Source organism: Abramis brama, assembly GCF_963993115.1.
Source record: "Abramis brama genome assembly, chromosome: 1".
Classification (NCBI taxonomy): domain Eukaryota; kingdom Metazoa; phylum Chordata; class Actinopteri; order Cypriniformes; family Leuciscidae; genus Abramis; species Abramis brama.
In genome coordinates this window covers 1,111,117-1,126,489 of record NC_139963.1, presented here as the reverse complement: position 1 = coordinate 1,126,489, position 15,373 = coordinate 1,111,117, and the positions used below count along the sequence as shown (strand labels likewise).

The following is a 15,373-nucleotide window of genomic DNA, read 5'->3' as shown; positions in this document are numbered from 1 at the left end:
TCAGGGCTCTATCACAAAACCAAGAAATAGACTAGACAGAAGTGACAAAACTCTGACATCTGTATTGTAAAAAGCGCTCGCACTCATGTCTTACCAAACCAGTAAGAGATATTTTGTAGAATGTGGGTAACCAGACAGTTTCGCTTCCCACTGACTTTTATTGTATTTTTTTGTCTATATAATGGATATAATTGGGAACTGAAACCTTTTTATTAAACATATGTTCAATTCAATAGCTTTTTCACTGCACACTATAAAGATCATTTCACCATTTTTGATAATGTGTTCTGTAAACAGGACAGTTATTGCCTACCTATTACATTGCAATAGTTATTTACAGGGTAAACTGGGGGGATTATGGACAGCTCAAGCATTCTTGAGTTCCAATGGATGACATAACCCCTCTATTTCTGGACCCCATTCCTAATTCACAGAAATCATCTTAACCTCACCAAGGGACCCCTCAGATGAGTTCCAGGAGCCGCTCAAAGGAAGGGTGATCTACAGTGGCTGATTACTGATTAAAGCAAAAACCACCACACCTTTGTTCAGTTCAGGTCCACCTGTGCTTTGCTTTCATGTGGAAATACTAAACTACAACAAGACAGTGACGAAATGATGCAAAAAAAACAAAAACTACTAACTTTTGACCAGTGTAAGAGAATTATAATCTGGACTTAAGACATTAATTGCATTTCAAATCTAATGTTAAAAAAGATATATATAAAAAAAAAAAAAACATTTGAATGTTACATCATCAGTGGGCAGTAGATGGGTGGGCCGTCTGATTCAGACACTGTATAAATTCTATGACAAGAAAGAGAGCAGAACAAACTCCTAACATGAGGAGACTCACTCATGGCCTATGAGACTCAATACTGCTTTCCTGCCGTCAACTCATCATGTATCAAGGGAAAACGCTCTAAATATGAATACAATATCATGTATGTGTTTTTATCATTGCTGTCAGCATGGACTTTGTTTCTGAACCTGCTGGTGATCATCTCTATCTCTCACTTCAAGAAGCTTCACACTCCAACAAACCTGATTATTCTCTCTCTGGCTGTGGCCGACATGCTTATGGGACTTATTATATCCATAGAGGGCTCTAGGCAGATTGAGACGTGTTGGTACTTTGGAGACACTTTCTGTAATCTGTTTATTATAATCTTTGGATTGGCTTTCTCGGGATCTCTCAGTAGTTTAGTTTTAATTGCTGTTGATCGTTATGTGGCTGTGTGTCACCCTTTACTGTACCCACAGAAAATAACCACGACTAAAACTTTAATAAGCATCTGTCTGAGCTGGGTTTGTTTCTCAGCTTATACCACTACCATTGTAATTAATAATGGATTTTTTGACACTTCACTCAGAACAGACATGTGTTATGGAGAGTGTTCTCTTACGATAAGATTTGCTTGGAGAGTTACTGATCTGTGCATGTCTTTTATTTTTCCATGTACCCTTATCATATCTTTATATTTGAGGATTTTCTATGTAGTACATCAGCAAGTGAAATCTATAAACTCTCTGATGAAGGGTGGTAAATGTGTAACGGAAGGTTCATCGAGGAGGAAATCTGAGAATAAAGCTGCTCTGACATTAGGAATCATTGTGATAGTTTATATGCTTTGCTTTATACCATACTATATCTGTTCTATATCAGTAAACTCTTCCACAACCATAAATGTTTTGACATGGGTCTTGTACACAAATTCAGGTCTGAATCCACTGATCTATGCATTATTTTATCCCTGGTTTAAAAAGACAATTAAACACATCTTAACTCTGAAGATATTTCAGCCAGCATCCTCTCTGGTCGACATTTTTACAGAGCATCAATTGTAATTAAACTGGTAAAGCTGTCACTCATAAAGGATATAATTATCTTTGTAGGATTTATATTTGTAATTTACACTACATGTATCTTGTAGCTTATTTCAGAGAGTATGTTTTCTGCATTTGATGTTTAATTTAACTTCTTTCCACACACATTGATATAAATCGACACAATGTTCATAAATTGTATTAAATTAGCTCATTTAATAAACTGAGCAACCAGCATAAATCCTCAATGTACTGGAATAAATGGTAAATGTAGATATTATGTGCTTTATGCTTAATCACTTTCATCAGTCATGTTGCATCTGTGTTATCAAAAACATAATGACAGTCATACAGAACTAAACTCGGTAAAAAAGTGATGTCCTCTAACTTTCAACTGCTTTTATTTACAGAAAATGTCTTAATTTATAAATACTGGTATGAACATAAAAAGATTCAACAACTGGGACATAAACTAAACAAGTTCTGCAGACATTTGAGGAAAAGAAATGGAACAATGAGTAATATCAAAATAAGTAGTCATATCTGGTGTAGCCAGGAGCTGCTGTAAGTCCCACAGATCATCCTCATGGACTGTAGCAGACTGGCCTTTTCTTACTGTGAGATGTTACCCCACTCTTCCACCAAAGCTCTCAAAGTTCTCAAACATGGATTAGAAATCACAGTTTGTGTGTGTGCATGTGTGTGTGGGTGTGTGTGTGTGTGTGTCCTGGTAAACCCAAACTGAGGTTAGAGTAGCATTAAGATTTGGTTTAGGGTTAGTTGCATGTAATTATGCATAATTTACTGTTATTACTATGGTAAATACATTTTTCAGATATATAACAAGGACACTGTAAAGTAAAGCGTTACCAAATTTTGCAATGTTAATATGTTGAATATGGTGCATATTTCTATAATAAGCATTCATAGAAAAATCTCAAGATAAAACTATAGAATAAAGATAAACCTATAGAATAATGTGAGACATAATGACAAATTTCATCAGGTGAACTAATGATCTATTAAAAACATTATTCAAAAACAATACAATATTTAATTTATTTTAGCTATGCTTCTCTGTTTATGGCTCTCTCAGATGGCATTTCCGTCGTACTACCAATGTAGGAGTGAAATATAACATCAGATCTGTCATTTCCCTCATTATTACAACAGAGGAAATAGATATTCTCTCAGTCTGTGACATAAGCTACAATGTGTTTGTGCTTTACCAAACTTAATATAAATTGAATACAAAAATTGAGTGACAAAATGACAATCAGTCAAGAGTTTGACCAGAAAGGTTGCTTTGCTGAAATATCATATAGTGGGAAATCAGGAAAGCAGATAAACGGTCACAATGAGTCCTAACATCAGAGCAGCTTTACTCTCAGATTTCCTCCTTACTGAACCTTTATTTGCACATTTACTATTCATCAGAGAGTTTATAACTTTAACTTGCTGATGTACTACTTTGAAAATTCTCAAATATAAAGTTTTTATCAGGGTGCAAGGACACAGCAAGGGCATGATGTTAAATTCATTATAAAGGGACATTGATCTGTGTGACATGTCATCATGTCTGTGCAATTCTTTTTACCACTCATCCAAAGTGACCCCCAAAGTGTCACGAAAATACTGCTAGATTTTCTAGCCAAACTGTTTATTATACACCACATATTTATACTTTACAACAAGGATTAGTCTTAAGGCCCGTTCACATCAAGGACGATAAAGGGCCTATTTTAACGATCTAAGCACATGGTCTAAAGCACAAGGTGCAAGTGCAGTTAGGACGTGTTCGAATCCACTTTTGCTAGTTTAACGACGGGAAAAAGCTGGGCAGTTCAAAGCTAGACTAAAAACACATCTCTTTGACCTAGCATACACATAACACATTATAGGCTTCTATAATTCAATGTTAGGCTGCATAGATTAGGTCAGCAGGAACCGGGAACACTTCCCATAAATCCTGATGTACTCGTTACATCATGAGAAGAATGGTATCTACGCTAATTTTAGTGTCTTTGTTTATCCCCAGGTTTTCCCGCAGCCTGCCGGATCCAGGCTGTATCCAGATCTAATGAAGGACCTTTGCCTGGACCCGATGTCATAGCGGGGTGCTGAAGTGCCAACTAGTCTCTCCTTATGGAGGATCCCTTTACCACTCTACAGACAAAGCATTGTCGGGAAAATTTGGTTCGCGTATCTACCCCAAAGTGATAAAATTCTGTATCAAAAATGTTAAGGCCAGACAAGTAGTTTTTTAAGGCTTTGGTTTGTCATACAATATGGTCCCCTGAACTGCCTGGTCCACCCTGGCGGCTTCATACAATATGGTCCCCTGAACTGCCTGGTCCACGCTGTCCACCTGAACTGCCTGGCCCACGCTGTCCACCTGAACTGCCTGGCCCACCCTGTCCACCTGAACTGCCTGGCCCACCCTGTCCACCTGAACTGCCTGGTCCACCCTGAACTGCCTGGTCCACCCTGAACTGCCTGGTCCACCCTGTCCACCTGAACTGCCTGGTCCACTCTGTCCACCTGAACTGCCTGGTCCACCCTGGCGGCTTCATGCAATATGGTCCTCTGAACTGCCTGGTCCACTCTGTCCACCTGAACTGCCTGGTCCACCCTGTCCACCTGAACTGCCTGGTCCACCCTGGCGGCGTCATACAATATGGTCCCCTAAACTGCCTGGTCCACCCTGTCCCCTGAACTGCCTGGTCCACCCTGTCCACCTGAACTGCCTGGTCCACCCTGTCCACCTGAACTGCCTGGTCCACCCTGGCGGCTTCATACAATATGGTCCCCTAAACTGCCTGGTCCACCCTGTCCACCTGAACTGCCTGGTCCACTCTGTCCACCTGAACTGCCTGGTCCACCCTGTCCACCTGAACTGCCTGGTCCACCCTGGTGGCTTCATACAATATGGTCCCCTAAACTGCCTGGTCCACCCTGTCCACCTGAACTGCCTGGTCCACTCTGTCCACCTGAACTGCCTGGTCCACCCTGGCGGCTTCATACAATATGGTCCCTTGAACTGCCTGGTCCACTCTGTCCACCTGAATGGCCTGGTCCACTCTGTCCACCTGAACTGCCTGGTCCCCCCTGGCGGCTTCATACAATATGGTCCTCTGAACTGCCTGGTCCCCCCTGGCGGCTTCATACAATATGGTCCCCTAAACTGCCTGGTCCACCCTGTCCACCTGAACTGCCTGGTCCACCCTTTCTACCTCTGTCCACCTGAACTGCCTGGTTCACTCTGTCCACCTGAACTGCCTGGTCCCCCCTGGCGGCTTCATACAATATGGTCCTCTGAACTGCCTGGTCCACCCTGTCCACCTGAACTGCCTGGTCCCCCCTGGCGGCTTCATACAATATGGTCCTCTGAACTGCCTGGTCCACCCTGTCCACCTGAACTGACTGGTCCCCCCTGGCGGCTTCATACAATATGGTCCCCTAAACTGCCTGGTCCACTCTGTCCACCTGAACTGCCTGGTCCACCCTGTCCACCTGAACATCCTGGTCCACCCTGGCGGCTTCATACAATATGGTCCCCTAAACTGCCTGTTCCACTCTGTCCACCTGAACTGCCTGGTCCACCCTGTCCACCTGAACTGCCTGGTCCACCCTGTCCACCTGAATTGCCTGGTCCACCCTGTCCACCTGAACTGCCTGGTCCACCCTGGCAGCTTCATACAATATGGTCCCCTAAACTTCCTGGTCCACCCTGTCCACCTGAACTGCCTGGTCCACTCTGTCCACCTGAACTGCCTGGTCCACCCTGGCGGCTTCATACAATATGGTCCCCTAAACTGCCTGTTCCACTCTGTCCACCTGAACTGCCTGGTCCACCCTGTCCACCTGAACTGCCTGGTCCACTCTGTCCACCTGAACTGCCTGGTCCACCCTATCCACCTGAACTGCCTGGTCCACCCTGTCCACCTGAACTGCCTGGTCCACCCTGTCCACCTGAACTGCCTGGTCCACTCTGTCCACCAGAACTGCCTGGTCCCTCCTGGCGGCTTCATACAATATGGTCCTCTGAACTGCCTGGTCCACCCTGTCCACCTGAACTGCCTGGTCCACTCTGTCCACCTGAACTGCCTGGTCCACCCTGTCCACCTGAACTGCCTGGTCCACCCTGTCCACCTGAACTGCCTGGTCCACCCTGTCCACCTGAACTGCCTGGTCCACTCTGTCCACCAGAACTGCCTGGTCTCCCCTGGCGGCTTCATACAATATGGTCCTCTGAACTGCCTGGTCCACCCTGTCCACCTGAACTGCCTGGTCCACTCTGTCCACCTGAACTGCCTGGTCCACCCTGTCCACCTGAACTGCCTGGTCCACCCTGTCCACCTGAACTGCCTGGTCCACTCTGTCCACCTGAACTTCCTGGTCCACCCTGTCCACCTGAACTGCCTGGTCCCCCCTGGCAGCTTCATACAATATGGTCCTCTGAACTGCCTGGTCCACCCTGTCCACCTGAACTGCCTGGTCCACTCTGTCCACCTGAACTGCCTGGTCCACCCTGGCGGCTTCATACAATATGGTCCCCTGAACTGCCTGGTCCACCCTGTGCACCTGAACTGCCTGGTCCACCCTGGCGGCTTCATACAATATGGTCCCCTGAACTGCCTGGTCCACCCTGTCCACCTGAACTGCCTGGTCCACCCTGGCGGCTTCATAGCCGGCCAGGTCCACCCACACCATGCCACGGCCAAGGTCCGCCCACGCCTTGCCACGTCCCACCATCCCTCCCCCAAGACCTCCTCCGCTCCACCACCCTCCTGGAATTGTTTTGTTTTGGTTTTGTTTTGGTTTTGCTGGGCGTTGGGAGCCGCCCTTAGAGGGGGGTTTTGTCACATTTTGTTCTTGTCTTGCTTCATGTCTGTCATGTGATCCCCTGTTAGTCATGTGATCCTGCCATGTGTTCCCTTGTCTGATGTGTCATGTTGTCATTGGTTCATTGTTTCATTGTTCACAGGTGTCCCCTGTCTTGTCATTAGTCTTGTGTGTATTTAAACCTTCATGTCTGCCATGTGTCTTCGTCAAGTTTTGTTTCCCTGTAACCACTCTTGGTAAGCGTCATGTTCATGTTCATGTTTTTGAGTTCATGCCATGTCATGCTTTTGTTTTATGTTTTGATCTTGTTATATTTATAAATAAAGCTGCACTTGGTTTCTCAATCTTGCCTTCAGTGGATCCCTTACAACTAGATATGTTTAAATGTGTTCCCCTGTACATTTTTGTCATGTCTGCCTATTATACAGCGTTTTTAAGCGGCTTGTTTTGCTCTTTTTGTGATATCTGGCAACCCATCACATCACCTAGAGCTTTAATCATGAGAAGTTCAGAAGTGTCAAGGTCATCAAGTTCAGAAGTGACTAGGAGAGCAGCAGTATGAAAACTGAATAGCAGCTACTGTTAGTGTTGACTAAGTAGTTTAAATTATACACGCTTTGTAACTGCGTCATTATTTTACCATAGCCTGGTGAACACTGACACACCGCGCTCCCGGTCAGTGCACGTGCACGCGCATTGTCTTTTTCATCAGTAAAATGCGATCAGTTAATTTGAGCGTCAAGTTGTAATCACGTATCGAATCAAAGGAAGATTTTATCAGCTGGTTCAGTGGCCAATTGTTTGGAGTTAGAAATATATAACTCTCGCTGCATATTTGCCTCAGATACAGGATCATACATTCGCTTTAACAAGCATGTTGTTCATTACCACAGCAACCGCTTTCGTGTCATACTGCGATTTTCGTGTTTAAAAAGTAACTATACATAAGAGACAGAAAGATGCAGATAACTAGGCTATACATTATTTAAGGTTATTTCTATTCGTTACGATATTGATGTATGTAGGCTACTGTTGCTGTCAAGTAAGCTTCATGCTTTCCCCATTGCAAACGTGCACTCCTCTAAACTGGTGCTGCACTGCTCTAGTTGACTGCTGCGCCTTTTTTCCTGAAAATATCACGTTAATAACCCTTTAGAAAACGTAATTCCTTTGTGGATCCTATTGATTGACAACGCCCTCTTATTTACATGTCGTGGTATGCACAGAATAAAAAAATCTGTTACGGTTCACATTTTCTACCACGGTAATGATATATACCGTCATAGCGCCCAGCCCTACAGGTCCGGGTGGGCCAATGAGGCGTGACCAAAATGACCTGCTCCTCGTCCTCCCTGATCTTGAACAGGGTCTGTGCAAGAAGGCTCACTGGGGGAAACGCATATTTGCGGAGGCCCCGTGGCCAGCTGTGCACTAGTGCGTCCGTGCCGAGCGTGCCCTTGGTCAGGGAGTAAAACAGGTTGCAATGGGAAAAGTCGTGGAAGGCAAACAGATCTATCTGTGTGTGGCGTTGCGACATACGGCGGGAGCGTAGACCACCTTGTCGGTCGATGTACGCTACTGTCGCGGAATTGTCTGAGTGAACTAATACATGTTGGTTCTTGAGCAACGCATGGAAGTGGTGCAGAGCCAAGCGTACCGCCAGCATCTTGAGGCAATTGACATACGCTGTTGTCCTGTCCAGGAGCCCGCGGCAGCATGTCCATTGCACATGGCACCACAGCCTGTGGTGGAGGCATCTGTTGACACAACAACATGCCTGGAAACTTGTTCTAAGGGCACTCCGGCCCGTAGAAAGCTGGGGTTCGTCCACAGGGTGAAGGTCTGACGGCAGGTCAGAGTAACTGGTACTTGGAGCGTGCCTAGTTGCCATGCCCACCTCGGGACTCGATCGCGAAGCCAACGCTGAAGCGGACTCATATGAAACAGTCCGAGCGGGGCTGCCACTGAGGACGTCATATACCCCAAGAGCCTCGTAAGCTGCACGCAGATGGCGACCGAGTCGACCATACCAAGAAAAGAGATCCTCTGCCCGAGGGAGAGTTTGCTCTTTTCCCAGTTGACCCGAAAGCCCAAACGGGCGAGGTGCCGGAAAACCAGATCCCTGTGTTAGCAAATCTGGTCTCGAGAATGAGCTAGGAAGCAGCCAGTCGTCGAGATAGTTCAGAATGCGAACCCTGAGTTTCCGGAGTGGCACAAGGGCTGCCTCGGCGGTGAGCAGACTGAGGCGTCTGAGCCAGCAGCTGGGGTTCAGAACATGTTTGATTGCCTCAGTCTGCTTCTGGGTGGTTGAAACTGTTGAGTCCTCGACCGCGCCGCCGAAGAGGCCAGCCTGGGATATGGGGGAGTTGAGGAAGCGGGTTCGCTCAACCTCACACATATCAACCAGGTTAAGTCAGAGGTGTCTTTCCTGGACCACGCATGTGGACACCACCTGACCCAGGCAGCGTGCGGTCACCTTCGTCGCCTGTAGAGCGAGGTCACCATATCTTCGCAACTGATTTGTCATATGGGACGCCGTAGGTTATTTCTTTATACATTTTTTACTTCTTTTCCTATGTTGATTTTTGTTCACCTGGTTCGGAATGTGCCATTTTTTTTCTATGTAAGCACACACTAGACCAGTGGTTTTCAAACTTTAAGACTTTTTTTTTTACGCGACCCATATATAGGCTTACAGATCAACAAATGCTAAAGCTCGGGTTTCTGCATATTCGATCCCTTACTTCAAAAGCACTTATTGTTAATGATATGATTAAAGAATATAATCTAGATGTGCTGTGTTTGACAGAATCCTTGCTGAAACCAAACGATTACATTACTTTAAATGAGTCCACCCCCCAAGATTACTGTTATAAACATTAGAGGCTGACATTTTTTCGGGAATCCCGCGGGTCACGGGAAACAAAATCACTATTAATCACGGGTTTGGGACGGGACAGGAAAAAATATCAGCGGGAGTGGGCGGGACCGGGAATCGTAATAAAACTATGATACCCAACTTTATACACAAATATACAGTTTCTATAAATAAACTCTATATTTAAATTTTGAACTAAATTATATTTGCCCTTTCTCTTTATGCTCTCCTGTTTGCTTTGGTGTAAAGTGAATGACGTGCTCCACACACGCATGAGACACACGCTTTTCACACGCTCTCACGCCACACATTACATCCATTTTCTCACGCACAGAAAAATCGCAAAGCAAAGAGGACACGGAGACCGACAGACTAGACAGAGCAGGTTACTTTATGATATAAAAAAATCTCAGATTCTGTCAATTTTATTACGAAATTCAAACAATAAATACCGTTTTGGCGCTTGTAAATGTTACGTGACAGATCCCTAGCGCATGTGAACCGATCATCTCTACTAGCTAATAGTTAATAAAGACGAATGAACACTGTTGAAAGATACAGTACAACTTACCGAAATGTATATTCCTCATACATAATATCAATCAATCAGTGTTTTTCATCAGCGTGAAGAGGTCAATAACATAGCTGGAGAACAATTATGTCACATTTACCTCAGGAAAGCCATTTAATGAACATAATATAGGCTATAGCACGTAGTTGGCAAGAAAAAAAAAATAGCTATAGAGAGTATTTAGCTAAATATGTGTTCTATATTACATATTTATTATATTTTTACTTGTATCATTAAATAAAGTTGTTATTATAATAATAAAAAAACGCATTATATTTAATTTGAGTTATTTTTAACCTTAAATAATAGCCTACTACCAGCTGATAGGGCTCTCTGTATGTTTACAGCATTAGGTGAGAAAAAATAACGCCTATCTTGTGTAGCCTACCTAATATTTATCCAAATGAGTCAATATTATATCAAATCACAATAATTGAATTGAAATAATAAAAAAGCGTAGCTTACCAGAAATTGTACCATGTAAACATTGTAACATGTTGTCACTAAACCTAATAAAAATCAGTTTAGTTACTAAAATGTTAGTGACAATCACAATACACTTATTGTGATGCATTTTTTTTTACTGTAACTGACAGATTCCGGTCAAAAAAACACAACACGGGAGTGGGAGGGAATAGGAGTCATTCTTCTGGGATTGGGACGGGATTGGATGTTTTTTCGTGGGATTGGGACGGGACAGGATTTTTTTTGTGGGAGTGGGACGGGAGAGGTTTGAAAATCCACTCCCGTGTCACCCTCTAATAAACATGAGCCTCATCTGAAAGGCAAAGGGGGAGGTGTTGCTGTAATTTATAGTAATATCTTCAGAATTACTGAGAAGTCTAGTTTCAAATATAATTCTTTTGAAGTGTTGGTGCTTAATGTAACAATATCTAGTGTAAATGATAAATCACGTTTGAGATCCTGTATACAGGCCACCAGGGCACCATACAGACTTTATCAAAGTTAGATGTTAAGAACGTGTCGTGTTAATGACTAATGATCTTCGCAACATATAACTGTCCCAGCTGCTTATGACTGATAAGTTACAAAAAATAAAAGGGGGAATCATATTTGTAATATACCCAGGGAAGGATATAATGTATTTCAAGAATCAAACAAAGAATAATGGGGGAAAAAAAAAACAGCCAAAAGATCATAAACTCTTTTCAAGCATATATTGATGCATAGACAATATTTACATAAGCACATGCCAAACAATCACCAGCCAAGCAAACTGTCCCAAATAGCAACCGTAGGTGATCATAAAAGGATACTGGAGAATGAGTTAAAGGTCCCATGACATGCTACTTTTTGTAGGCTTTAATATAGGCCTTAGTGGTCCTTAGTACGGTATCTGAAATCTCTTTCCAAAAATTCAGCCTCGGTGCAGAATTATAGCCACTACAAGCCAGTCCCAGAATGAGCTTCCTTCAGACGGGCCGTTTCGGTGTCTGTAGCTTTAAATACTAATGAGGAGGAGAAAGGCGGCGCAAGGTGGAGGGTGGGTGTGGCCTATGACCATCTTGCGCAACGGTACCATGCATGTTTGTTTATGTTGGATATAGCCTATTGCAATGGCACGAAGACACGCAGTCGTTCAAGCATTTCAGTTTGACCCAGAATCTGATCCAGATGGAGAAGCAACGGATGAAGAAGTTGCAACTCAGCGGCTCCAGCAGGACGTTTCGAATGGTTAGTTTAAAATATTATGTCTGGATACGGTACTTTATTCGGATGGTTTACAGTTATTATCATGTAGCTAACGCGAACCTACTGTTGCCTTTACATGAGAGATCTGTAACGTCTGTAATTTATCTTATTACAATTACATCAAGCTCTGCGATCTTGAAATGCGGATATCGCGTGCGCCATATAACCAACAGGAAAACGGTTATCCAAATAACAAAGAAATGTACAACACTCGCGTTACAGTATGTGTAACTTGATGCTGTCTACCTTTACATTAGCGCAAGTAACTGCATAGCTGCATAGCTAATGTGACAGCCACATTCTACGTGTAAGAAGCTAGGTAACCATAAACAGTAAAGCAACACACTTATATATCATTTGTTGACTTACTTGTCCGAGGTGTGTAGCTGTGTGTACCCTTCGGTGTTCATTTGTACATCCAATTATTGAGCAATTATTATGCTTTGCTCGCTCAAAAGCCATGGTATCTCTCGTGGACAAACTAAAATCGCGCGCACGCGTTCCTACTTCCTAGCTCATTTTCTCATGGGCGAGAAATATTCTCTGGGCGGGCAAAGCAGGGAAAGGGGAGGTAACATTTCTCCTTATAACGTCATAAGGAGGAGATTCAAGATCAGCCCGGTTGAGCTTCCATTTTCTCAAAGGCAGAGAGAAATAGCAAAAGCTCGATTTACACCGATTAAAATTTCTAGAAACTTTGAGACCATATACAGGCTAGAGGAACTCATATTAATGTTAAAAAACCTCAGAAAGTGGAAATTTCATGTCATGGGACCTTTAATGATAGGTACACGGAACGTCAAAAGTCAGTTTCCTCAGGATGAGACCAGACTTGTCTGTAGTTTTTAAGTGGTCACACAGATGTCCTTCCTACAGAAAAAATATTTTCATTCCTTGGCTAATGGCATTTCTGCCTCCAAAGGGAGTCAAAGAAATAGGTCCTCTGGTAAGTAATCCAGGAGTAACATGATAGCACAACAGTCCTCTACAAGAAAAAGAAATACATCAAAAATCACCTCCTCATCCATAAACAAACAATCTATTTAAAAGAAACAGGTCTCCAATTAAATCAAAGATGTTCAAAATCAAAACATGATATAACATCACTTACATTTGGGCAGCAATCAAACAGTTTCCCAAATCAGGATTTTTCAAAGACAGCAGTCAACAGCATGTGACAAATCACACTGGATATAATTCTTCTTCTGCTACTTCCCCTTTTAAATCTAAACATGGAGTGCTACTAGTGACCCCTAGTGGCTAGGATGAACATAGCCCCCAGAAAAAGATAGTATGCCTTGTAACAGGCTGTGACAGTTACAAAACAGAAGTGAATCAATCAATCAAAACTAACTTTAGCTGGACAATAACTTTATTCTAGAGCTACTGTAAAGCCAAAACAATCTCAGTTACTGTATTTTCCTATTATCACTGTAAAGCTGCTTTGAAACAATCCATATTGTTAAAAGTGCTATATAAATGAAGGTGACTTGACTCTCTCTGACTGTTCACTGGTCTGCCTTGTTGCTTCTGCTGCTGTTGCATTGGTTTGCGTCTGTAAGCTTCGTATATCTTTCTGTTTTGAATAATTATTTACTATTATTCCTTGTTGTTTATACTGCTAAATGTAACTTACTCAACATCACACATTAACCTGACATCGCTAGCTTCAATCTAAATCGTTATTTCTAGCGGGAACAGGCTCTGGCTCGGCAGACGAGACGTGAACAGTCTCTGGCTCGGCAGACGTGACGTGAACAGTCTCTGGCTCGGCAGACGAGACGTGAACAGTCTCTGGCTCGGCAGACGAGACGTGAACAGTCTCTGGCTCGGCAGACGAGACGTGAACAGTCTCTGGCTCGGCAGACGTGACATGAACAGTCTCTGGCTCGGAAGACGAGACGTGAACTATCTCTGGCTCGGCAGACGAGACGTGAACGGTCTCTGGCTCGGCAGACGTGACGTGACGTGAACAGTCTCTAGCTCAGGCTCGGCAGGCCTGACGTGAAGTTTAAATGTGTGCACCGCCCACACACACCATATGGCTGTGGCCATAATGGTTAGTGTAGCTGTCACTGAGGGCTCAGGATTAGTGGCAGCCATATCTACTGAGGGCTAAGTTTCAGTCGTGGTGGCGGCCATCTCTGCTGAGGGCTCAGGTTCACGGGTGGTGGCGGCCATCTCTGCTGAGGGCTCAGGTTCAGGCAGTTGCAGCGGCGGTCATTTTGTCCGAAAACACAGATACCGCAGACATGGTGTGAACAGTCTCTGACTGGGCAGGCATGACGTGAAGAGGCCCTGGCTTGACAGGCATGACGTGAAGAGACTCAGACCTGGCAGACATGATGTGAAGAGACTCAGACTTGGCAGACATGGCGTGAAGTGGCTAAGGCTTGGCAGATACTGTGGGTTTGTGGGGCTCCTCCTCAAAACCCACAGTAAATGAGGAACCGCTCAATAATAGGGCATAGTCCATGTATTGTGCCAGAGACCAATGAATATTTCCCCCAGGCAGCTGGGAGCAAACAGGCTCATTCAAACCCACCTTAAAATGTCCTCAATGGTGAGGTTGTCTTGACAAAGACAAAGGTGGGCAACTGCTGGGTTCATAGTAAATGGTCAAGTATTATATAAAGGGATTCCACTGGAGGCAAGTTTTAAAGAACCCAAGTGCAGTTAATTACAAATAAATCAAAACATGAAACAAAAACATGGTGTGGCATGAAAACAAAAACCAAGGCATGAACATGACCTTACACAACATCAGATTACAGGAAACAATACATGACAAAGACACATGGCAAACATGAGGGCTTAAATACACAGACTAATGACAAGACAAGGGACACCTGTGAACAATGAACAGACGATTAACCAATGACAAGACACATGGCAGGATCACATTACAAACAGGGAATCACATAACAAGACACAGAAACATGACAATGACATGAAATGTGACCAAGACAAGACCAAATAGTGACAGTTATAAACATGAACCTCGTCTGAAAAGTAAATGGGGAGGTGTTGCTGTAATTTATAGTAATATTATTAGAATTACTAAGAAGTCTAGTTTCAAATATAATTATTTTGAAGTGTTGGTGCTTAATGTAGCAATATATAGTGTAAATGATAAATCACGTTTGAGATTTGTGCTGGCTACTGTATACAGGCCACCAGGGCACCATACAGACTTTATCAAAGAATTTGCTGACTTTCTATTAGAGTTAGCATTGGCTGCAGATAAAGTCATAATTGTTGGTGATTTTAATACACATGTTGATAATGAAAAAGATGCATTTGGGATTGGCATTTAAAGACATTCTTAACTCTATTGGAGTTAGACAACATGTGTCAGGACCTACTCATTGTCGTAATCATACTCTAGATCTAATATTATCACACGGAATAAATGTTGATGCCGTTGAAATTCTGCAGCAGAGCGATGACATCTCAGATCATTATCTAGTCTTGTGTAAACTTCCTTTAGCCAAGGCTGCAAAGCCGACTCCATGGTACAAATATCGTAGACCTATCAC

General features: G+C 43.5%; 1 protein-coding gene across 1 annotated transcript; it reads left to right on the top strand.

The window, feature by feature from the left end:
* Positions 1-819: 819 nt before the first annotated feature.
* Positions 820-1,848, top strand: LOC311091309 (trace amine-associated receptor 13c-like; the record flags this gene model as incomplete). The annotated part of the gene is made up of 1 exon (XM_084127182.1): positions 820-1,848. Exon 1 carries the CDS (start codon positions 859-861, stop codon positions 1,846-1,848), a length of 990 nt encoding a protein of 329 aa, XP_083983308.1. The 5' UTR covers positions 820-858.
* Positions 1,849-15,373: the final 13,525 nt, after the last annotated feature.